A 22,810-nucleotide genomic window follows, 5' to 3' on the forward strand; every position below is an offset into this window, starting at 1 on the left:
TGTGCTGTAGTGCCCTTTCTTTTAATGTAGGGGTACTTAAGTGGCCAGGAGGTTGGGAGGCCTGAATAACCCATCCTTGGTAGCAATGCCTGTCAGAGAAAGAAAACCCTTCACTGGGCAAAGACCAGTTGTGTGGAAAGCTGACTGTCCCTCTGGGTGGCATTGGCGGGATCATCTCCATAGTTTGATTTGGCTCCCGGCCAGCTGCCTGTGGGCTCACAGCCAGTCCACATCTGTGGGGCAAGCGTGGCTGCCCCAAGTAAGCTTCAGCATAACCTTTCCTGGCTCTCAGCTTGTCATCACCACCCTGTAGGTGACCTCAAAAGCCATGCAGGACCCCATGTGCCAGCTTCCAGCTATAGGAAGAACACCAAATGGTGAGGTTGGGGACGTGGATCTCAGGCAGCTACAGAAGGAAAAACAGGACTTGGAGCAGCAACTTGCAGAGAAAAATAAGGTGAGCATGCCCCAGGCCTCAGCTGTTTCTGTCTCCACTCTGTTCCTGCCCTGGTGCCTGAAATGGCTGCATCCTTTCGCAGGGGATTGCTGGTGCCCTGGCAGCTTTAAGGAGATACCACCTTTTCCGCAGAAGAGCTCCCTCATGTGCCTCTTGTGTTATCTTCCTGTCACACCCACCCCCGCCCCCATCCTCCTCTTCTCCCACCCCCTTGAGATACTATCCGAGTGGTCAGGGCTTGAGCAGCTGCAGGTCTGGTTGTTCCCTGCCAGCCCTGCTGTCCCCAGCGGACCAAAGGTATAGTCCTGTCACCTTTGCACTTCCCTTCCACAGCTTTAGCATGATAGCACTAATTCCTGCTTTTAAGGGCTTTTGCTTTCTGAGGAGAGCAGGGAGAAAGGATGAAATAAAATGAAGATCTTTATTAATTGTCCCCACCTGGTATTTGGTAGCAGCTCAATAAATGTCATGATCCCACCATACCTTGCACCTGGAAATTCAGGGATTCATTTGATCTTGGTTGGTCTTTTGGTTTGGTTTTGGTTTGACAGGGTTTTGCTATGTCACCCAGGCTGGAGTACGGTGGCATCATGATCACTGTAGCCTCAAACCTCTTGCTCAAGGGATCTTTCTGCCTCAGCCTCCCAAGTAGCTAGGACTACAGCCATGTCCCACCATACATGGGACATGCCTTATGTTTTGTAGAGACAAGGTCTTACTGTATTGGTTGGGCTGGTCTTGAACTCTTGGTCTTAAGTAGTCCTCCCACCTTGGCCTACCAAAGTGCTGGGATTACAGACATGAGTAACTGTGCCAGGCCCTTGATCCTAGGGGTTTTTTGCTTGTTCTTTGAGACAGAGTCTTAACTTTGTTGCCCTAGGTAGAGTGCAAAGGTGTCAGCCTAGTTTATAGCAACTTCAAACTCCTGGTCTCAGGTGATCCTCCCATCTGGGCCTCCAGAGTGCTAGGATTACAGGTTCCCAGCCTGATCCTGGTTCTTAAAGTGCCCTTTAAAAAGGGCATGGTGGGCTTGGCACCTGGGGCTCACGTGGCTAAGGCACCAGCGGCTCACGTGGCTAAGGCACCAGCCACATACACCTGAGCTGGCAGGTTCGAATCCAGCCTGGGCCCACCAAACAACAATGACAGCTGCAACCAAAAGATAGCCAGGCATTGTGGCTGGCACCTGTGGTCCCAGCTACTTGGGAGGCGGAGGCAGGAGAATCGCTTGAGGCCAGAAGTTGGAGGTTGCTGTGAGGTATGATGCCATGGCACTCTACCCAAGGCAACAGCTTGAGGCTCTGTCAAAAAAAAAGGGCAGGGTGGCTCATGCCTGTAATTATAGCACTCTGGAAGGCCAAGGTGTGTGGATTGCCTAAGTTCAGGAGTTCCAGACCAGCCTAAGCAAGAGCAAGACCCCATTCCTAATAAAAATAGAAAAACTATCCAGGCACAGTGGTGAGCACCTGTAGTCCCAGCTACACGGGAGGCTGAGGCAAGAAGATTGCTCAAATCCAAGAATTTGCAATTACTATGAGCTATGACGCCACAGCACTCTACCCAGGGCACAGAGTGAGACTCTGTCTCAAAAAAAATAAATAAAGTGCCCTATGAAACTAGTGTTGGCTGGTTATTTCTATGAAATTCTTGAAAATTCTTCCCCCAGATTGTATTTTTTTTAGGTCTTTAACAAAGGGAGAGTTAATCTTGCTCACTCGCTCTCATTTAATCTCTTATTGTGAAATATACACACGGAAAAGTGTACAAAACAAATGTGTGGGTCAATGAATTAACAAAAAGGAAACACACATGTAACCAGCCTGGACAGGAATCAGGTCCTTGCCAGCATCCCTACAGGCGAGCCCCTTCAGACCCCTCACAGCTCCCGTCAGTCACTGCAGTCCTGACCTTCCTGGAGTGACTGTCCTTTCTTACCACCTCAGCTGCCATCGCTAAACACTAAAGTTTTAATTTACCTGTTTCTGAATTTCTGAATGCGCACCCCACCAAGACCGAATCTGTTGAGCCTCTGACCTCACTGGCCCCAGAGCCTTCCTGCCACCTCACTCAGCTTGGCATCCGCAGTGCATCATGGTGACTGCTGCTGGCACCCTCAGTTCTCTGGTGTTTCTTTTCCTGAGATAGTCCTGAGCAAGCCCCAGCTGTGGGTAACCCAACTCTTCCCTGCCCCATGCATGTAGCCATGGAGCTATATGTGGCTGGAGGATGCACAGTCACACTGGCAGGTCCCCCCCCACAGTGCTGCCTTGTTCTGCAGGCCATCATGCCCCACTGCCCTCCATCCCAACTGCATTTCTGTTTTCTCCATTCAGTCCTCCTATCCCACCCTTGCTCTCCTGCTGACATCCTATTTCACTGAGAGTGGACTTTCCACAGCCTTACACTGGGCCTTCTTACGACCTGGGCCAACCACCTGCCCACCCTCTGTCCTTCTGTCTCACTCCTGCTCTCTCAGGAACATCACTGCAGTGGCTTCCCCCTCCTTCCCAGCGTCATTGTTTCTTCTCTGAATCCTTCCGTCCACATACACGTATTCAGTCATGAGCCCATCTAATAAAAGCACTAGGCGCTCGTCCTCCTCCAGCTACTGCGTGTTTCTCTGCCCTCCTCCCACACTCCTCCCACGCCTGCACGTTGGAACTTTCTATATCTGTCATCTCCATTTCCACCCCCCATTTCTCTCTTGGCCCCATCCATCAGGCTTTCCCCACCACTCCACAGAGGAAAGCTCTCACCAAGCTCAGCACTGACATACACAGACATCTCTTCCTCCTCTTGAAGCTCACATCTGAGGCTTCCTCCTCCTCCTCCTCCTCCTCCTCTGACTGGGCAGCCTCCTTCCCATTTCCAGGTGCCATGGGCCACAGGTCCAGCCCTGGCGATCTCACCACATCCCATGCTGCTAGCTCCCACAGCGCTACCTCCAGCCCAGACATCTCTGGAGACTAAGAATCTGTCCCATCTCCATGTGAATGTCTAGAAGGCATCTGAAACTTAAAGTCACAGTAAGTACACTTAAGCCTGGCCAAGCTTGCTAGCTTCCATGGCCACCTTTCCCATCTCAGTAAATGGCAGAAACCTTGGACTTGTCCTCATCTTCCCTTGGTCTTTCTCGCCAGCATCAGACTTTACCCATAATCAACCACTTGCCACCACAGCCACCAACTGCAGGTTACCGTCATCTCTTCTCTCGAAGGTGGCATTGAATTTGTAACTGTTCTGTCATGCCTCTGTTCCAGTCCTCTGATGACTTCCTATCTCTTAGCCTACAAAGCCCTGTGTGATCTGGTTGCCTTACTCTCCTCTACCTTTGCCCTCTTGTCCCTGTTACTCCCTCCCACCACATGGGCCTTGCCTCTCTGTGAACGTATCAGGTACCTGCCCAGCGCAGGGCCTTTGCACTTACTGAGCCTTCTGTCTGGTAGACACTTCCTCTATGATCCCATTTTATCAGAGAAGCCTCCCCTGCCCCACTTGACCGACCTCTTAACTAGAACCCCTCTTGCTGCCTCTTACCACCTCTCTGCCTTCTGAGATCCTGTGTATTGTTGACTATTTCCTCCTAAGGGCAGAACTCTTTTTTTCTTCCTTTTTTCTTTATTTTTTTCTCCCCAAGAGTGAAATGAGAGCAGAACTTTTTCTTTTTTGTTTATTGATGTTTCTCCACCCTTAGGACGGTGTCTGGCACATAACAGGTACTTGATCAATAATTATTAGATGAACTAATAAATGAGGAAAAATACCCAGGAAACCACGTAAATATAGAATAGCAAATGTACTTTGGGGGCAATGGTCAGCCAAGACAATACAAATTGAAACCAACAAGGTGCCATTTTGTAAAAGTAGGTATGTTGGAGGTGGTTGAACATGCTAAACAGGACAGGAACTAGAAACACTTTTATGGTCCTCTGACACAGTAATCTCATCCCCAAGAGGAATAGTGGGGATACCTCTCCTGGGAGACACAGCTTATTCCTTATTCCAGCTTTGTTTAAAAATGGAAACCTCAAGAGCAGACAGAGAAGGAGGGAAGAAAAATAATAGTGACTATTTCTCATACTAAGCTGGATTTAATTTTGACCAAAGTACATTATTTGAACAATAATTTTCAATTCAACTTGTTAATATGTTGTTTAGGATATTACATCCTCATTTATAGGTGAAATATGCTTGTAATTTCCCTTTATAATATATTTTTTCCAATTTTAATATCAGGTATATCCAGATGAAGTAGAATAAATTTGAAGTATTCTTTTTCTATTGCCTATAAGATTTGGCATGATCTGTTTTTTGAAATTGTCTTTATTTTTATTTATAAATATTAATTGTCTATTCTTTGAGACTTTGGAAAAAAAACAAATAAATAAATAAAAATGTAAACCTCGCCACATGGTAAGACATGGAGCATCTCCTAGAATTCCTGTCACATTGAATGTTACCATTAAGAGATCTGGGGAAACTCTGAAAACTCTGATAAATGAAAATTGAGTATTCAGAATTCTTGCTAGTTTTTTTATTTTTAGTAGAGACGGGATCTACTCTTTCTCAGGCTGGTCTTGGAACTCCTGAGTTCAAGCAATCTACCCACCTGAGCCTCCCAAATGCTAGAATTACAGATGTGAGCCACTGCTCCTGGACAGTATTCAGAATGCAAGAATGGGGATGTGGGTAGAAGTACACAGGAAAAACTTACTTATAGTTATGAGACTTTTTTTTTTTTTTTTTTTTTGGTAGAGATAGAGTCTCACTTTATGGCCCTTGGTAGAGTGCCGTGGCATCACACAGCTCACAGCAACCCCCAACTCCTGGGCTTAAGCGATTCTCTTGCCTCAGCCTCCCGAGTAGCTGGGACTACAGGCGCCTGCCACAACGCCCGGCTAGAGAGTTTTTTTTTTTTTTTTTAATTGAGACAGAGTCTCACTTTGTAGCGTGCTGTAGCATCATAGCTCACAGCAACCTCAAACTCTTGGGCTCAAGAGATTCTCTTACATCAGCCTCCCTAGTAGCTGGGAGTATAGGTGCCCGTCACAACACCTGAGTATTTTTTTTTTTTTTTTTTTTTAGCAGGCCCGGGCTGGGTTCAAACCCACCAGCCCTGGTGTATGTGCCTGGTGCCCTAACCACTGAGTTACAGGCATCAAGCCAGGAAGCCTTTGTGAATAAAAATCTCTCCAAAGTCTCGTAACTGGCTGGATGTCCATAGCTCAGTGGCTAGGGTGCCAGCCACATGCACTAGGGCTGGTGAGTTTGAACCCAGCCCGGGCCAACTAAATGAAGAAAAAAATAAATAAATAGCCAGGCATTGTGGCAGGCATCTATACTCCCAGCTACTAGGGAAGCTGAGGCAAGAGAATCTCTTGAACCCAAGAGTTTGAGGTTGCTGTGAGCTATGGCAGCACAGCGCTCTACCAAGGGCAACAAATGAGACTCTTACCTCAAAAAGTAAATAAATACAAGAAATGAATCAAAATTTAAAAAGGATATAAAACCCAATGCTGGTGGGTTGTCCAGAGAAATCATGACCTTTTACATTGCTCAAAGTAAGCAACGCTAATTATTATGGTATTATAAGAGAGCAACAGTGATAATGAGAACCATAAATTGTAGCCTGATCGTAGCACGTGAATAGCTGAAGGACAAAATAGATTATCCAGAGCCATTTCCAGCTGTGCTGTTTGTGGAGGTGGGTGCTGGAAGCATGTCGGAGGACCAAGCCCACGGGAAGGAGTTGGGCAGCACTGGGGCATTCACCTGCACAGAGACACTGTGACCACTTGGTGGCCATTGTGAGACTTGGAGGGAAAGATAGCGACAACTGAGCACAAGCCTCAGGGCAGAGATGGTGAAATGTGCATCTTACCATTGGTTTTTTTTTGGGGGGGGTGGGGCTTATCTTAGACCATAAAGCAGATGCAGCAGCGGATGCTGGAACTCAGAAAGACCCTGCAGAAGGAACTGGTGAGTGGCCCCATGGTATGCCAGCCAAGATTCTCAGTCTGTCGCCTCCCTGTGCCTCTGTCCTCCTGGCGTTCCATGATACCTAAGGCTCCCCCACCCTTGATTGCAAGGGGTCTCAGGGAAGTCACATGTTGGCTGGAGGGACAAGGGCCCACCAGCTTGAACATGCCTCTGAGAATTGGCTCTGTGACCTCGTCCATGTGGCTGCCTTCTCTGAGTCTGCATCCTCAGCTGAAAGAGGATGTTGCTCTGCAAAGTCAATGCCATGACATCTGTATAGAATGTGTGTGACAGAGTGCTTGGCCCAGTGTGGCATAAGAACAGCACCCTTGGGTGGCACCTGTGGCTCAGAGGAGTAGGGCGCCAGCCCCATATACCGGAGGTGGTGGGTTCAAACCCAGCCCCAGCCAAAAACTGCAAAAAAAAAAACAGCACCCTTGCTCCAAGCCAGGAAGGTGTGGTTTGGGTTGGATAAGGAAACATGTGAAATTTGCCCAAGTGACCACACTCCCTCCTGTCAGCAGCCAACCCTGCCTGGAGGCACTGAGCCTTCCTCAGGCTCTGGTGCCCCATGGTGGTGGATCATTGCTTGGGCCAGGCAAATCTCTTTCAGACCTATCTGGAGGGATTCAATGTAGCATCTTTTCCATTGGTTTTTCAGAAAATCAGACCTGATAATGAGCTTTTTGAAGTCCGGGAGAAACCCGGACCTGAGATGCCAAACATGGCCCCTTCTGTCACGAATAACGCTGACCTGACTGATGCCCGTGAGATCAACTTCGAGTACCTTAAGCATGTTGTTTTAAAATTCATGTCCTGTCGAGAATCTGAGGTAAAGGGCTTCCAGGTCCCTTTTGGGTATTAAGCCCCACCCTGCACAGTCTGTCTTGCTGGGTCCCCACTCAGCCACTTCTTTCCTCACCCACATCCCAATTTGACCACCCACGTGGACACTTGGTCGGTTCTCCTGCTGGCATCAGGCTGCTGATTGAGCAGCAGAGGGAACTGGCTCCTAGTGGGAGGTCAGGTTCCACAGCTAAATCCTATCTTGCAGACTGAGGCCAGAGGCCAGGAACAGAACCCACCCACTGCCCCTGCATCCAGAGGAAGTCCCCTGGGTCCTGCCTATTCCCAAAGTAAAATATGGCAGGGGATAAAGAACCTGTTGTTGCTGTCAAACCTCAGAGGGCCAGAACCTTACCCACTGCCTGGTCCTTGCTAACCAAGGGGAACAGGAAACGCTGCCATTTGGCCCTAACTCCCTGGTTCCACCCTGCCCCACACCCACCAAGGCTAAGAGCAGCAAAACTTACTTTGTTTCAGGCTTTTCATCTTATAAAAGCTGTGTCGGTGTTGCTAAACTTTTCCCAAGAGGAAGAGAACATGCTAAAGGAAACCCTGGAATATAAGGTAGGGTTCTCTGGTCGCTGGTCAGACTTCTTAAAAATGTAGTCAACACAGCCTGGAGCAGGCGGGTGGCCCCAGCTGCAGCCCCGGCCCAGCTGCTTTTGGATGCACTGGGTCCAAGCAGTGTTTAGTGAGGTCTTCCTCTGTGTACAAGTGTCTGTGCTGTACTTGACCAACAGGCCTGTAGTTTTCAAAGCCTTTTTGTTAATATTTTATCAACAGCCCCACGTCTGGCCCAGCACCCAGGCTTAAAAAAAAAGAATTCCAAAAGAATCTGTGTAAATGTTAGAATAGGAAAAATAACCTACAATTCCTGTACCTGGCTCTCAAGTCAGCTGGGTTTGCTTTTTTGTTTGTTTGTTTTTCTCATTTCCTTCCTGTATTTGGGATGGGCCTGTAGACTGGCTACTGAAATGATGTTCAGTGCTGTGCCAGAGCTAGGAGCATGTTTGGGATGGGGGGGGCTTTCAGCTTCTCCAACACCAAGTTCTGACTCACAGGAGCCTTTTCTGTTTCAAACATAGATGTCATGGTTTGGATCTAAACCAGCTCCCAAGGGCAGCATCCGGCCATCTATCTCAAACCCTCGGATACCATGGTCCTAGAGGGAACTACCCAAGGATGGAGCTCCATGGGTCGACACTTTTTCTGTGAAAAGAACACTGACACACCAGTCTGGGTGGGTTTTTAATCACTGTAACTGCAGTATTTTATACAAGCGTCTAAACATTGTTTACAAGACTTAAGGCCCACTTCCCTGCAGGCTGACATGAGCCTCAGTGGGTAGCTGATCCTTTGTTATTCTGGTCACCAAACAGGAGGGTCCTGACACTACCCAGATTTCCACAGTGCTGTTAACATTCTAGCTTTGGCCCATAGCCCATCTGCATCTGAGTCCTCTTTTAATGTTAGCACTCACAGCTAAAGCAGCCAGCACCTGTGAAACAACAGCTTGCTCATCACGCAGTGATGATGCTGGAGGTGGAGATGCCCTTTGAAACGGTGCCCAGCAGGCCAACCCCACCTGCTTCTGCCAGCAACAGCCAACTCACTGGGGGTGGCTTTTAAAAATGCACATGAGTTAGAAGAGGCTTTTTGTCCCTTCCTCTTAAGAAAATATTATTTCACCTTGTTTGTTAAACCGCCTAGAATTTTAAATGTGTATATCTCTAAGGGCCAGTTGGATTAATGAAGAATATGCAACTTTCTGGCAGTATCTCCGTTTTATTTAAGAAAACTAGCAAATACATAAAAAGATTCTAAGTATAGTACCAAATACACTCAATTGCCTTTTTAATGAATGTACTTGTCTTGGATAGGTTGCTGGTAAACCATTTTAAAACTATTTTTTATAGCTAAAGTTCACTATTATAAACTTGTCTTCTGTATTATAAAATTCATTTAACTGGTGTTCTTAAAAAAAAAAATCAGAGCATCAAGAAATTATTTCTAAAATTGGAATTCCTGTCCCTTTGCAATTTCACTAGCATTCTGTGGCATCTGCTTCTCTCTGAAGTGCTGGTGGCATTTCATTGCTTTGCTCCGGATTCCATGTTGCACTACCACTGAGCAAGTACTAATAACCACATTTCTTCTATTTAAGGACAATCTACTATATTCAACGGAAGCAGCAGCTGTCCCTTCCCCAAGCCTTGACCAAAACATTGCAATCAGTCTGCCTTGTATGTGGGGCCACGCTCTCCCTCACTTTGCCCCCAAATATCTAAGATGACACTACATTCATGTGTTACATCCAGACAGCCCCCAGCTGGCTGTAATACTTAATGGCATATACATGATTTTGGAAGTGACTGATTAAAACTTAAATTCCTTCTTACTGAGGAAAGGGGAAGATGCTTGTTCTGGATAAGCCACATCATCAAATCTAAAGGAAACTATGTTTATAGTTAGATGAAAATTTCACTGGTTAAATAAAAAGCTGAATAAATAACCAGAGCTCCTAAATTACCAATTTTCCAGTGATACTGTTTCTCAATTATGTTTAAGGCCAAAATACATGTATAAATATAGCTCCCAGAAAAAACAAGTATTTGCAGAGTTAATCTATTAAGTTTTTGTGCAGACCTGGGCAGCATCCTCTTAGTCCCAACTCAGGCTCTCTGCCACCCAAATAAACCATTCTCCAGTGACCTACCTACCTCCTCATGTGGCTCTTCATTGCAACTATCTGTCCCTTGTATAAAATGCTATTTTCCATTTACCTGGTGGGAACATGAAACACGAGTCCCTTCTGTTCTGTAATTTTGATAAGAAATAGCTTTTTTTTCAAAGTAGGATTTCTTCCTCTTCAGCTGTTCCAGGGAAGTATCCCTAAGATTGGGTAGTTCAAGGTTTGCCAGAGGCAGCTGTGGCAAATCTCTGGCAGCCTGGTCTGACTCCTCCAGACTCTCTGGCTTCTCCAGCCCTTGAGCTGGTCTCACCCCCGCCCCCAACTCCCCTGGCAGTTTTAGGTGTAGCTGTGGGGGCTGTTACTAAGTCTGTGCTCACTGAGGGAGGATTTGCTCTGGTTAGGCTTTCCTCCTGCATGTTAATTTCCTTCAGCTTTAAGAGGAAGAGTGGAGTAATATTCTAAGTGATTTAATGCACTTTTACTTGTACAAAACTTTGTGATGGACAGTATATATAGCCCTTTATATAAGCAATTGGATCTTGACCTTCAGTGTTGTAAATATGGATTATATTATCTAAAACTGCTGTAGAAAATTCATTTGTGGTGCAATACACTTTCTAATTAAAGCTCTTCAATCCAGATGCAACTATAGTGAGTTTTACTTGGTATAGTTTGTTATGTCAGTATTTGACTTGATAAATCCTGTACATTACGTCTTGTATTTGAAGCCAGTTTCAAGGGATAGAGGACATTTGTCTTTCAGAAAGAACTTGTCCAGACTGGGTTTGGTTGAAGCTAAGTGTATATATTCTTGGGGGGCAGGGAGGGGAGGTCTCACTTGGTCTCTCAGGCTAGAGTGCAGTGACATCATCATAGCTCGTACCAACATTAAAACTCCTGGGCTCAGGTGATCTTCCTGCCTCAGCCTCCCAAGTAGCTGGGACTACAGGTATGCGGTACCATGCCCAGCTAATTTTTTTATGTTTTGTAGAAATGGGGGTCTCAGTATATGTAATGAAGCCAGTAGCCCAAGAATCATAGTGGTTCTGCAAAGGGGCTGGAAGTAATGGTGGAGAATTGTGTCACTTTGGTCAAAGTCTATCAAAGGCCCATATTACCTGGAAGAGCTTCAGGAGTTATCAGTGGGGTCCTTACCTTTATAGAACACAAGCTGCAGTTCCATGCACTGAAATGGAAAGCATTTTTGCCCTTCAAAGATGCTCACTGTTACTGACCATAGAGAACCAAAGTTTGCTTTGATATCAATGTATCTGTTGGCTGACTGCTCCCTTTCAACCAATGCAGCAGTGAAAAGTCCAACACAGCCGAAGTACAATCACACAAACTGAAGACTTTTAAAGCCTTGGTCAATTATTAAATGTTTGGCACTTTATTAAATTAAATAAGCTTCAAAATTACATACAAATCAAAGAAAGAAACAATAAATAGTTATTCAGCGAAACGCCCCTCCACAGCAGCCAGCAGCACTGTGGCCAGGGCTCCCAGTGCTGCTATGGCAGAGGCCTACAGGTTGTCATGCTCGCCTCCCAGGGATGGCTGAACAGGGATGCACACCTACCCCTTCCACACCAAGTCTCTGGAACGGCTGAACTCTCACTCATTACCGTCCCATTCACCACCATTTCTTACGTACATGAAACACACTGCAATGTGTATACTAATAAGCCAAGAGCTTTATTGATGCAGCAGGCACTTTACAACGAGCCCAAGAGTGCCCGCCTTCTCTGAGAAGTCGGGGTATCTGTACAAACTCTTGGGATTTTATCCACTTCAAAAAACAAAACAAAAAAAGAAAAAAACAAGCTCTCCCTTTTACCACAGCCCTTGGATCTGCACCTGCCCAAATCATCCCTCCCCCAGTGCACACAGGTACACCTGACCACTGCTGGCCTGCCACTCTGGTAAACAGTCACAACGTCAGTTCTGCATTACTTGTAGACAAAGGCATAGACTATCAGATCCTGCAAAGGATTTAGGAAACAGTAAAATGATTTCTCCCTCCACCCTGAAAATAAAAGACATTTCAGTGGATACATGTCCTGAAATAGTTTAGTTGGGAGTTCCTAGGAAGATGGTCCATTGTCAGTCCCTTCTTCACCAGCCTGGGCATCCAAAGTTCTTCTCAAGGTAACATGAGTCTTTTTTTTTTTTTTTTAAACAGTCTTTCTTGCTGTAAGAACTCTTATAATGGAGCCTAGTCCTCCTACTGCTAAGGCCTGTGGGGACAGGAAAAGGAAACATGTCAAATGAGACCTGGCTAGCCAAGGAGGAGCCTGGCTTGCCAGGGAGATGGGATGTGCATCCTCTGACCAAGACCCCACCATGACCATCTCAAAGAGGATTCCTGCAAAAGACCATGTTCTAGGGAAGGAGCCCTAGACATACTACAGCCTAAGGTGCTTGAGCCCCCCACCTCTTGAGCAAAACTGGCTTGAGAATACTGTCACCAAGCACACATTGCGGAGCCTTTTTTTTTGAGACAGAGTCTCCCTGTGTCACCCTGGGTTGAGTGCTATGGTATTGTAGCTCACAGCAACCTTAAACTCTTGGGCTCAAGCCTCAAGCAATTCTCTTGTCTCAGCCTCCCTAGCAGCTATTACTATAGGTGCCTACCACAACACTCAGCTAATTTTTCTATTTTTAGTAGGGGTTGGGGGTCTCACTCTTATTCAAGCTGGTCTCAAACTCCTAAGCTCAAACAATCCACCCACCTCCACCTCCCACAGTGCTAGGATTACAGGTGTGAGCCACTGCACCTGGTAAGTTTCCCTTTTGACAAGCTCATTTTTTTGTTACCAGCCTGTAAGCCCTTCCCTGGACACAGAGGTGCATAAAAGCCCATTAAGAGCTGCCTGGTGACATTGGCACCAGTCACCAAGTCGCCTTAAAGGGAACAAAAGGGCCTGGCCTCTGCACCATGCAGAGGGCTTGCTCACCTGAGCACCAGAGACACCCTCACAAACTAAGCCCCAGCAGAGTGAAGACTAACGAGGCACAGCACACTCACCAGTAAGACCAAAGGCCACAGTCACAGAACCACAGCCCAGCAGCTACTGCCTCAAGGGGCCAGCCCAGCAGAAAGGGAGCCCTCTCACAACTCAACCTTGAGCCTCTTTGGGAGAGACAATGTGTAACAGCCTGGTCTCCTTTAACGATGCTCACTATAGCACTGAGTTATGTTAGTGAGGGCATGGAAAGGGGCCACAGTAGCACACAGTGAGGATGCATGCTTGAGAACACATGGACGACGACCACGTTAACTGACTGTCAATGTTTCTGTTCACTGCCTCCTAACTCTAAGCCAGGGCAGGATACCCTCAGAGCTGGCTGGAGAGCCCAGCTTCCATTTCTTTGTTCTTTTTTTTTTTTTTTTTGGAGACAAAGAGTCTGATTCTGTTGCCCAGGCTAGAATGCCATGGCATCAGCCTAGCTCACAGTAAACTCAAACTCTGGGGGCTCAAGCAATCCTCCTGCCTCAGTTTCCTGAGTATCTGAGACTACAGGCACCGGCCACAATGCCCAACTAATTCTTCTATTTGCAGAAGAGATGGGTCTCACCCTTAACTCAGGCTGGTCTCAAACTCCTGAGCTCAAGAAATCCTTTGATCTTGCCTCCCAGAGTGCTAGGCATGAAGCATTACAGGCATGAGAATCATGCCTCACCCAGCCTGCATTTCTGAGACCCCCCCCTCATTTCGTCTCCCCCAGCAGCTGCCTCCACCAATTAGAGAAAGTATCATGGAGCCCAAATCAACCAGAAACCAACCTCCTTCCTACCTGGGGCTCTCCATCTTACCATGCCACACTGCCTGTCCCCATGTCCTGTACTAAGAGAACCATCCTGTCTGGTATAAATCAGCAGTTCAAAAGCAAAAACAACTGCAATCACCAGAGACCTACCAGGTGCTTCCTTTGGAGAGGTGAGTGATCAGATGTCCAAGGTCTAGGTTTGTCCCCTTAACTCATAGGCCCATCAGATCATCCAATGTTGTTCTGGAAAATCTGGCTTACTGACCTTTTTTTCCAGACAGGGTCTCCTTCTGTTGCTCCAGGCTGGAGTACAGCAGCAGCATCATAGATCGCTGTAACCTCCTGCCTCAGCTTCCCTAGTAGCCAGGATTACAGGTGCATGCCACCACACTTGGCTAATTTTATTTTAGTTTTTGGAGAGACTGGGTTTCACTACTACCCAACCTGGTTTTGAACTCCTGGCCTCAAGCGACCCTCCCACTTTGGCCTCCTAACGTGCTAGGATTACAACCATGAGCCACCACACCTGGCCTGGCCTACTGATTGAACCCTGGAATAAGTCAACGAGCCACCTGCAGGGTGATGTATGCACGTACCTTTTCGTGCCACTGGAGTAACACTGCACTGCTGTTTTCTGTGGGCTTCTCAAACCCTTTATAAATGTACTTCATTAACAAGTCAACACCATTTCTGTCCAGTGACTGTACAGCCTGCTCAATTTCACTGCTCTTGAAGTTTGTGAGTACTTTTAGCACGACACTCTGGGCTCGCTCCTACGGAGGAAAGAGAAAGGGAGAGACCAGTGGACACAGGAGCACCAAGACAAGTGGTCAGAATTCACCAGGAACACTGCCCAATGTCTAATTCGTCTAGTCAAAATAAGTGGGCTAACATTCTTTTGTTGGTTTAAATTTCAAAGCATCCCTTACTTTTGCCAGTAAGTCATTCCACTTATTTTGGGGGGATAGTAGTTTACTGGGGATGAGCATCACTATTTTTTTTTTAAATTTCTTGTAGTTTTTGGCTGGGGCTGGGTTTGAACCCACCACCTCCAGCATATGGGGCCGGCGCCTTACTCCTTTGAGCCACAGGTGCCGCCAGCATCACTATTTTTGATGACACCAACCAGGCCTTACAGTCCACAGGATCACAGTAGTGGTGGTTAATCAAGTTTTCCCCCTGGTTTTTGGCTGCAGTTTCCCTCTGTGTTCATATCTCTCTACCTTTGTAAAGGTGCAACCATTGGTTGTATGAAGATGCTGTCACAAGATGCCAGCATCCCAGCTTCAGGAGACCCCTTTCCTTGGACCAAATTTTAGACAGTCTTAGTGATACATTAAGCACAACTATCTTTTGGCTTTTAAAAGGCAGGAAATCTTAAAAGCACTTAAAAATACATGTGCAGACAGAAGCCAACTTGATAGCCTGTAAAAGCATAACCACTGCTAATCAGCAAGGACTGGGCCAGCTTCTTACCCCCAGGAGGCCCCAGGGAGAGGTGAGTATTTCTTTGGGGAACTTTTACTATTATCACACAAATCTTTGATGTCAGAGTTTAACATCTAGGCAGTGCCAAGAGGCTTCCGTGGAATCACTGCCCAGTGATTCACTCACACTGATGCGGGAACAAAACAGATACTGTCCAGAGCCCAAGGAGCTCATGCTCTAACTGGGCAGACAGACAACCACAGCCCTGGTCCCAATGCCGCCACCCAGCAGCCCATCAGGATGACCCCCTTTACCTTCACGGCTTGATTCTTGGTGTTGACGGGGGAGTTTCGCAAGGCTGCATGAAATGCCCGAAGCATGTCCCCTGTGCACACCACCAGTTAAGGATGGCTGGGCTAAAGCATGGCCATGCTCTCATCAATGAATTCACTTCAAAAACAGCTCAGTAGAGCAGAGTCAAATTGGACCTTGCCCATACCATTCACCTTCCACTGCCAGCTTCTGGGGGGGCATTAACTGTTTATCATCTGTAGTTTTCCTGAGCCACAGAGAGGGTGAAGGGTACCTCTGTCAACCCTACAAACCCCTCCTGCTTCCCTGCCTACAACTTCCCAGTCAAAGCAACTGCCCCAGATGGGTAACCTGCAATAAGATCTGACTGAACTCACTTGTACCTGCTTGGCGCGAGGCACTGCACCTGCCCTACCAAATCCTCACAGCAACCATGCATGTGAACTAGAGGTCATTCTCATCTCATTCTAAAAAAAAGGAAGAATAAAGGCACAAACAGAAGTCTCCTAACTCTTCATTCAATGCTTTCTATCAGTTAAAACTATTAAAAGAAATTAAGACGTGCTCAAACTATTTTCCAAGACCTACCCAGATCAGTAAGACCCCAGCTGCTTCCAGGAGGGGATTTACTAATCTAAAAGAACCTTTTGCCAATAAAACGAGCCAATCTCCACTTGCTTCCCCAAAGCATAGTTGCAATACTGACACCACATTTTTTGCTGAGTTCTGAATACCCAGCACACAAAAGAAAATTACAATCTGGGTTAGGTCCCTAAAGGTGACACCTATTTTAAACTGAATTACTCAGCCAACTTTCATTTCCTCATGTAAAACATTGGCTTTAGCCAAAAAACTTCAAAAATAGAACAAGGAATGGCTCCTGCCCAATCAGGTCTCTACTCCAGTTCATGTGGCGATACCCACGTGTGAACAGACAAGGCCTGAGCAAAGCTCAATCTCCTGGCTTTCCTAGTCTAGGCTCCATCTTAAGTGAGCTGGGTCTGAGCCGCCAGGCAAGCCACTCCCAGCCCTGGTTCCCCAGCTCCTCCCACATCCAAGAGACAGCCCACCCCCTTATCTTTCAGCTTTAAAATTCCTTTTCCTCAGCGAATCAAGAACCAGTCTGGTTATCAGCCAAAGATAACCCCTACCTCATAACTATTCTAACTTGGCATTCGCAAAGCAATAAGCATCATCCCAGAGACTTAATAGGAAATGTAGGCTAGCTTGCTCTTCACTTCAACCTAGCAGAAGTGACAAGCAAATCATTCAGAAGATGGAGCAGGAAGAGCAAGAATAACACAACTAGTCCACGGGAGCAGAAAGTCACTGCTTCAGAGTTATTTCTCTGTACCACCAGTTAGTATAACCACCACTATGGTCACTAGTGGTGAATAAGTGCTTTCAGTGACTGGGGAGATCTAGTGCACAAGAAGGGTACCCCTGCAATCACTCGCCATCCATGAAGCTGGCCTCAGCACTCGGCTGGCTTTAGGCCCTTTCAGAGAACAGGCTGCAGCAGCTAGGAGACCCTGCCCAGCCCTTGGTCTCCTCTGGTCTTTTGTAAGCAGAGCACTGACATTTCAGACCAATGACTCTCAGACGTGGGACCTTAGCTGTGTGTTGTAGGATGCTTAGCAGCATCCCTGACCTTTACCTGCTAGATTCCAGTAACACCTACAAGTCGTGACAATCAAAACGTCTCAAACATTGCCAAACCACTAAAAACCACAGATTCCTGACCAGAAGCTGCTTCATTAAGGAAGAAAAGGAAGTAATATTTTAAAATTGTCAAAGGAGCCAGGCGCGATGACTCATGCCTGTAATCCTAGCACTTTGGGAGGCCAAGGCGGATGGATCGCTTGAGCTCAGGAGTTCAAAACCAGCCTGAACATGAGCCAGATTCTCATCTCTATTGAAAATATAAGAACTAGCAGTGCATTGCAGTGGGTGTTTATAGTCCCAGCTACTTGGGAGGCTGAGGCAGGAGGATCTCCAGAGCCCAAAAGTTTGAGATTGCTATAAGCCATGATGACACCATGGCCATGGCACTCTACCCAGGGTGACAGAGCGAGACTCTTGTCTCAAACAAAAAATTATCACCAGGTCTCAAGATTCTGTGCCAGGCACTTTCACAAGTCATCTCATTGCAAAAAACCCTTTGCAACAAAAATCATTATTCCACCTTAAAGACAATGAAACCGAGATTCAGAAAAGGGAGAATACCTGCTGAGGTCACAAAGCCAAGCTTTCTATAATCCCCTGCTGCTGCTCTACTTGCAGACCCACGCTGCTTGTCTGGTAGCCTTGCTATGTGCCCTCTGGTGATGATGCTGTCCCATGATACTCCCAGGGAACCTATGAGGCCAGCATAGCTGTCTTCCATTAACAAAGGAGAATGCCAAGGTTAAGAGGACATGTGATGTGCAAGGTCACAAACCTTTAGCATGAACAGTACTGGGTAAGCGTAGATGCACAGCCCATGTTCCTTCTACTTCATCTGTGTGATTCCCGACCACGACACACTTCCCCATGTGGCCATAGAACATTCTCTCTCACTCTGCTCCCTGACTCCAGTCAACCCCTCTCCCTGCTCCCATTTTCTCAGACTCTTAGAAGTTCTACAGTTTAAAATTCAATGATCTAATGTCTATTTTGTGACATATGGTAGGAAACTCAATAAATATTAGTTTCCTCCCTTCTTGGGCCCCAATTATGTCAGGATTTCAGTTCTCTTCATTTGCTAACCTCCCTTTCCCTAAGCCCAAGAGGTACACTCTTCATGGTGACAAAAGTTTCTGACACTGCCTGTAGTGGACAAACTACTACCCAGTGGATGTGCTCAGCCTAGGCTTCTAAGAGGCCTCAAGAACCCTAGCACTAGGCAGGGACGTACCAAAACATGGCCTTCAACAAGTCCCTGTAGCAGTAAGACCAAGGTAGCAGCTGACCAGGCCTTGGTCTCATCCGTAGAAGCAGGGTCCTGGGGCAAAGGCTTGAACCTTGGAGCCCTTTTAATACTGACTACCCATGAGCTAGGCCCTGCACCACACTACAGAACCAATCTTCCCTCCTCGGGGCCCTTCCCTTTACCCCATTTTACCAGTAAAGTAAGTGAGGTGATCCCGATGGGGCAGGAAATACAAGTTTGAATCTCCACCTTTGAAAATGCATTCCTGTTCCAACAAAGTTTGAAGGTTTTGTTTTAAAGGCCCATTGGAGGAGCACTTCCCAAGTTGAGTCAACTGATCAAACACGGACAACCTGATTTATATACAGTATGAACCTCCAACCATGCCCTGGCAAGCGCGGGGGAGGGGAAGGCACTTCCTGTAACACCACTGAATAAAGAAAAATTCTTCCTGTGAGAATAAGTCAGTTTCCTGTGCTCAGAATGCTAAGGGACCCAGCAGGCTGTGACAATCACCTCTATTTTTAATTTCCTTTTCTAAGCGTTTGCTTGCTGTGGCCACAAGATCAGTCACTTCCAGTCTGGGGGCTCTACTCTTACACCTTGCTTTGGTTTTTCTTAGCTCTAAACTACTAGTTTTTTCCACTGCTTCCTCCACAGGAAGGCTTCTGGAGGGAGCCAAAACTCACTTGTTGAGCGTGGCTAAGACCATCAAGGTCCGACAGCCAAGGTGTTCAGGGGAAGGTGAGAATATGTGAGAAAGGATCAGTCTGGCCCTGTGTATGGTAGGAGTAGCACAATCTCAGCTCTCAGGCTGAACTGAGGCTGCAGCCTTGATTCTGCCCTTGGTCCTTTCCCCCAGCCATCCACCCACCCCAAGAACGCCAGTAGGGCAGGCGGGAGGACAGTGCCCTAGCCGTCCAGACCGCTCAATTACTAAGAGATGGCTCATCTCCGCCCCTCCCGCCGGCCGAGCTCGGTGAAGGGCCAGTGAAGGGGGCCAGAGTGACCAGCACCAAAGGAAGGGACAGCCTGAAGGGATGAGCGGCAAGGTGGGGGAGGGAGAGGAGACCCACGCGGGAGGGCTAGGGGCCTGCGGGGCCCGAAGCGAGTTCGGCGTGCTCCTGGGGCCGCCGAGGGAGCCCTCCCACCGGGGTCCAGGGGCCGCGTGAGGCTGCGCTGCGGAGAAGGCAGGCGCTGGGGCCAGGGATGAGGGAACTCTAGAGACCACGACTGAGGGGGACATGGCTTGAGGGGAGCTGGATTGCAAAGAACTGGGAGCCCGACGTGAAAGGACCGGAGGAGAGGGGAGTAGGGAGGCCGGGGCCTGAGCGGCACAAGCGTGGATGGGGAAAGTGGGTAAGCAGGAGCCAAAGGGGAGCCCGGGCCGCAGGGAGTGCAAAAGCCGGACCGCCGCTACCGGAAAGGATATTGCCGCAGGAGCCCGTCCACCTCGCTAGGATCTGGGCCTGGCTCTCCCGCTGCCGCCGCCGCCTCCTCCTGCTCGTCCACAAATTTGTTCTCGTCAAACTCGTCGATGTCCACCCGACGGAAGCGCGAGGACAGCGTGTTCCGGGCCATGGCGGGAGCTCGGCGCCCACCCAGCCGGCTCCGCTCCGGGCCCGACCTCGGCTCCGCTCCACTAGGCACCGGCTCCGGCTCGGGGGCGGGAAGCGGCCTCACGGCGCCTCCTCCACTTTCTCCGCGCGCAGCCGCAGCCCGCCCACTTCCGGGCTGCACCGGAACCAGAAGTGCGGTCAGGGGCGCGCGGGTCCGGGGGAAGTGGCACCTTGAGAAACTTTGAGCAGGTTAGAGCTGGCGTGATGGTTTCCCCTACAGCCCACGCTGTGCTCTGTTTTTGGTGGAACCTCAGCCTTTCTTTGAGGGAGTGAGCGTCTCGTGGCCAGCAGCGTCGTGTACGCCATAACTACGCTCCTCCGGTTTCTTCTCTGTTTCCGAGGAGCCCCGGGAGGAGCTGGCGCGGGCATAAGCCTGGACTCCAGGGGTGATTACTGCCTTGACTGGGAGAGCACCGGGCCCCCAGAAGAAGCCGCCAAGCTCTGCTTCCCAAGTGCTAGGCAAGCTTCTTGGAGAAGAAACCTTCGAGCTGATGCCTGAGGGATGAATAGGAGTTCTTACGCGCTGAGAAGTTAGGGGAAGATGCTGTTTTGGAGCCTTGAACGCCATCCCTTGTACACAGAAGTGACGCTGTTGTTAAAGAAGTGGGGGACCTTAAAGATGTTTAAAGTATATTTGGGGGTCTGACAAGACGCTGACGACGTTATGACTGGAGGGTGCGGTGACCCCGCACGTGTAGCAGTCACCTTGGTCTGGCAGATGGAAAGCCACGAGAGGGAGATGACTTTGTGGCCACCATCCTCGCAGGAAAATCGAACTACTGGTAGCTGAGAAGTCATGGCTGGCTGGAGAGGCATTTCTTGGTAGGAAGCAGAACTCAAAATCTGACATGGAGGGAGAGGGTGTTAGGGCAGTCAAGGACGACTCTGGAGTGTCAGGCTTAGGTTGCCTGAGGGCTTTTGTTACTTGGTCTTAACAAGACCTTAAAGGGGGTTTCTTTATATAATAGTCATCTTTTATTTTATTTTATTTTGTGGTTTTTGGCCGGGGCTGGGTTTGAACCTGCCACCTCCAGCACATGGGACCGGCGCCCTACTCCTTGAGCCACAGGCGCCACCCAATAGTCATCTTTTTAATAAAAGTAAGTAATTGAGGCCTGGCGCCCGTAGCATAATGGCTACGAACCTGGCCGGGGCCAGCTGAATAACAGTGATAACCGCAACAAAAAAATAGCCGGGCCTTGTGCCAGGCACCTATAGTCCCAGCTACTTGGGAAGCTGAGGCAAGAGAATCGATTTATCCCAAGAGTTAGAGGTTGCTGTGAGCAGTGACGCCACTGCACTCTATCGAGGGTGATATAGTGACACTCTGTCTCAAGAAAAGAAAAAATGTAGTTGAAATGTATCTCATTTGTATTGCTTTGAATACTGCTCATTGAACTGGTCTACACATCAAGAAAATATTGCCAGGCTGGGCGCGGTGGCTCATGCCTGTAATCCTAGCACTCTGGGAGGCTGAAGTGAGTGGATTGCCTGAGCTCACAGATTCTACCAGCCTGAGCCAGAGTGAGACCTCATCTTTAAACATAGCCAGGCGTTGTGACTGGCACCTGTAGTCCCAGTCACTTGGGAGGCTGAGGCAAGAGAATCGCTTGAGCCCAAGAGTTTGAGGTTGCTATGAGCTATGATGCCATGGCATTCTACCAGGGGCAACAAAGTGAGATTCTTGTCTAAAAAAAAAAAAGGCTCGGTGCCTGTGGCTCAAGTAGCTAAGGCACCAGCCACATACACCTGAGCTGGCAGGTTCGCATCCAGCCCAGGCGGCCAAACAACAGTGACAGCTGCAACCAAAAAATAGCCAGGCATTATGGCGGGCGCCTGTGGTCCCAGCTACTTGGGAGGCAGAGGCAGGAGAATCACTTGAGCCCAGGAGTTGGAGGTTGCTGTGAGCTGTAATGCTACAGCACTCTACACACGGCGACAGCTTGAGGCTCTGTCTCAAAACAAACAAACAAAAAAAAGATATGTATATATCTCCAGACTATGATGCAACTTAATCTTCGGTGCTGAAGACATAAACTCCCATACTGAGAAATAGGTGCTGAATAAAAGTCTTAGAGGTCCTAGAAACAAAGCCCACGTACATTTCAGTTCTATATACCTGATAAGAAATATTTGTGAATCAGGCAGGCCACAAGAACGCAGAAATCTGTATCCCCAGAACATCCTGGTCAGAAGGAACTTTAAACCAGAAATATTTTACAGGTGAGGAAAGGAAACAGCCCCCAAATAAACCAGTAATGATGTAATGTCCCAGCTTGTGGTTGTGTTATTTCTATTCTAGTCATGACTGAGTGCTGAGAGAAAGAAAAATCATGCAGTTCCTAGAGGTACCTTAGATAAAACGGCCAAAGGAGGTGCCCATAGCAGGTAACACTAAACAGGGACCTGAAATGAAGAAGGGAGCCAAGCAAAGGCTCAAAGGTGGCCTGGACTTGGTGTATTCCAGAAACAGCAAGGTCATGCCGGTATAGAAGAGAGAAGAGATGAGACAGAGGTTAGGGGGGATGGTGTTAGGATTCAGTAGGGTGAGGAAAGGATTCAGTCTTAATTCAGATGGGACATCCCTGGATATGATAAGAAGTGATAGATAATTTGGCTTGTGACTTAAATTTGAAATGGGGCCCTGTAGCAGCTAGCTGTATTGAGGATAATATAGGAGTGAGAGCCAAAGTAGGTGATTTAGAAGGTGACAGCACCTATCCAGAGGACAAGAAATAGTAGTGCACGCCAGGCAGGTGCCAGTAAGAGTGATGGGAACAGGTTGGGTTTATTTG

At 47.9% G+C, this 22,810-nt stretch overlaps 2 protein-coding genes across 6 annotated transcripts in view; one reads left to right on the forward strand and one right to left on the reverse strand.

Annotated features, from left to right (window-relative positions):
• Positions 1-10,620, forward strand: part of GOLGA1 (golgin A1) — a 66,484-nt gene extending 55,864 nt beyond the window's left edge. For all 5 annotated transcript variants that reach the window (XM_053562659.1, XM_053562683.1, XM_053562673.1 and 2 more), the window contains 5 exons: positions 314-457; positions 6,377-6,436; positions 7,098-7,268; positions 7,760-7,846; positions 8,368-10,620. In XM_053562659.1, the coding sequence (XP_053418634.1) occupies positions 314-457; positions 6,377-6,436; positions 7,098-7,268; positions 7,760-7,846; positions 8,368-8,448 (543 nt within the window). In that variant the 3' untranslated portion in view covers positions 8,449-10,620. The remainder of the gene's footprint in view (positions 1-313; positions 458-6,376; positions 6,437-7,097; positions 7,269-7,759; positions 7,847-8,367) is intronic.
• Positions 10,621-11,648: 1,028 nt separating this feature from the next.
• ARPC5L (actin related protein 2/3 complex subunit 5 like) lies at positions 11,649-20,087 on the reverse strand. Its single transcript, XM_053562778.1, has 4 exons — positions 19,828-20,087; positions 15,488-15,559; positions 14,342-14,518; positions 11,649-12,211 (listed from the first exon to the last, which is right to left on the reverse strand). The coding sequence occupies exons 1-4, from the start codon at positions 19,975-19,977 to the stop codon at positions 12,149-12,151; spliced, it is 462 nt and encodes a 153-aa protein (XP_053418753.1). The 5' UTR covers positions 19,978-20,087; the 3' UTR covers positions 11,649-12,148.
• Between the last annotated feature and the right edge of the window lie 2,723 nt (positions 20,088-22,810).

The sequence above is a fragment of the Nycticebus coucang genome, chromosome 2 (genome assembly GCF_027406575.1).
Source record: "Nycticebus coucang isolate mNycCou1 chromosome 2, mNycCou1.pri, whole genome shotgun sequence".
NCBI lineage: Eukaryota > Metazoa > Chordata > Mammalia > Primates > Lorisidae > Nycticebus > Nycticebus coucang.

Excerpts from the sequence above, each read along its gene's own strand:
- ARPC5L (XM_053562778.1), bottom strand. The coding sequence starts at position 19,977 with ATGGCCCGGAACACGCTGTCCTCGCGCTTCCGTCGGGTGGACATCGAC. Across the intron at positions 14,519-15,487 it reads CCAAGAATCAAGCCGTGAAG|GAGCGAGCCCAGAGTGTCGT; the intron begins GTAAAGGGGGTC and ends TTTCCTCCGTAG. Across the intron at positions 12,212-14,341 it reads TACTCCAGTGGCACGAAAAG|GCCTTAGCAGTAGGAGGACT; the intron begins GTACGTGCATAC and ends CTGTCCCCACAG.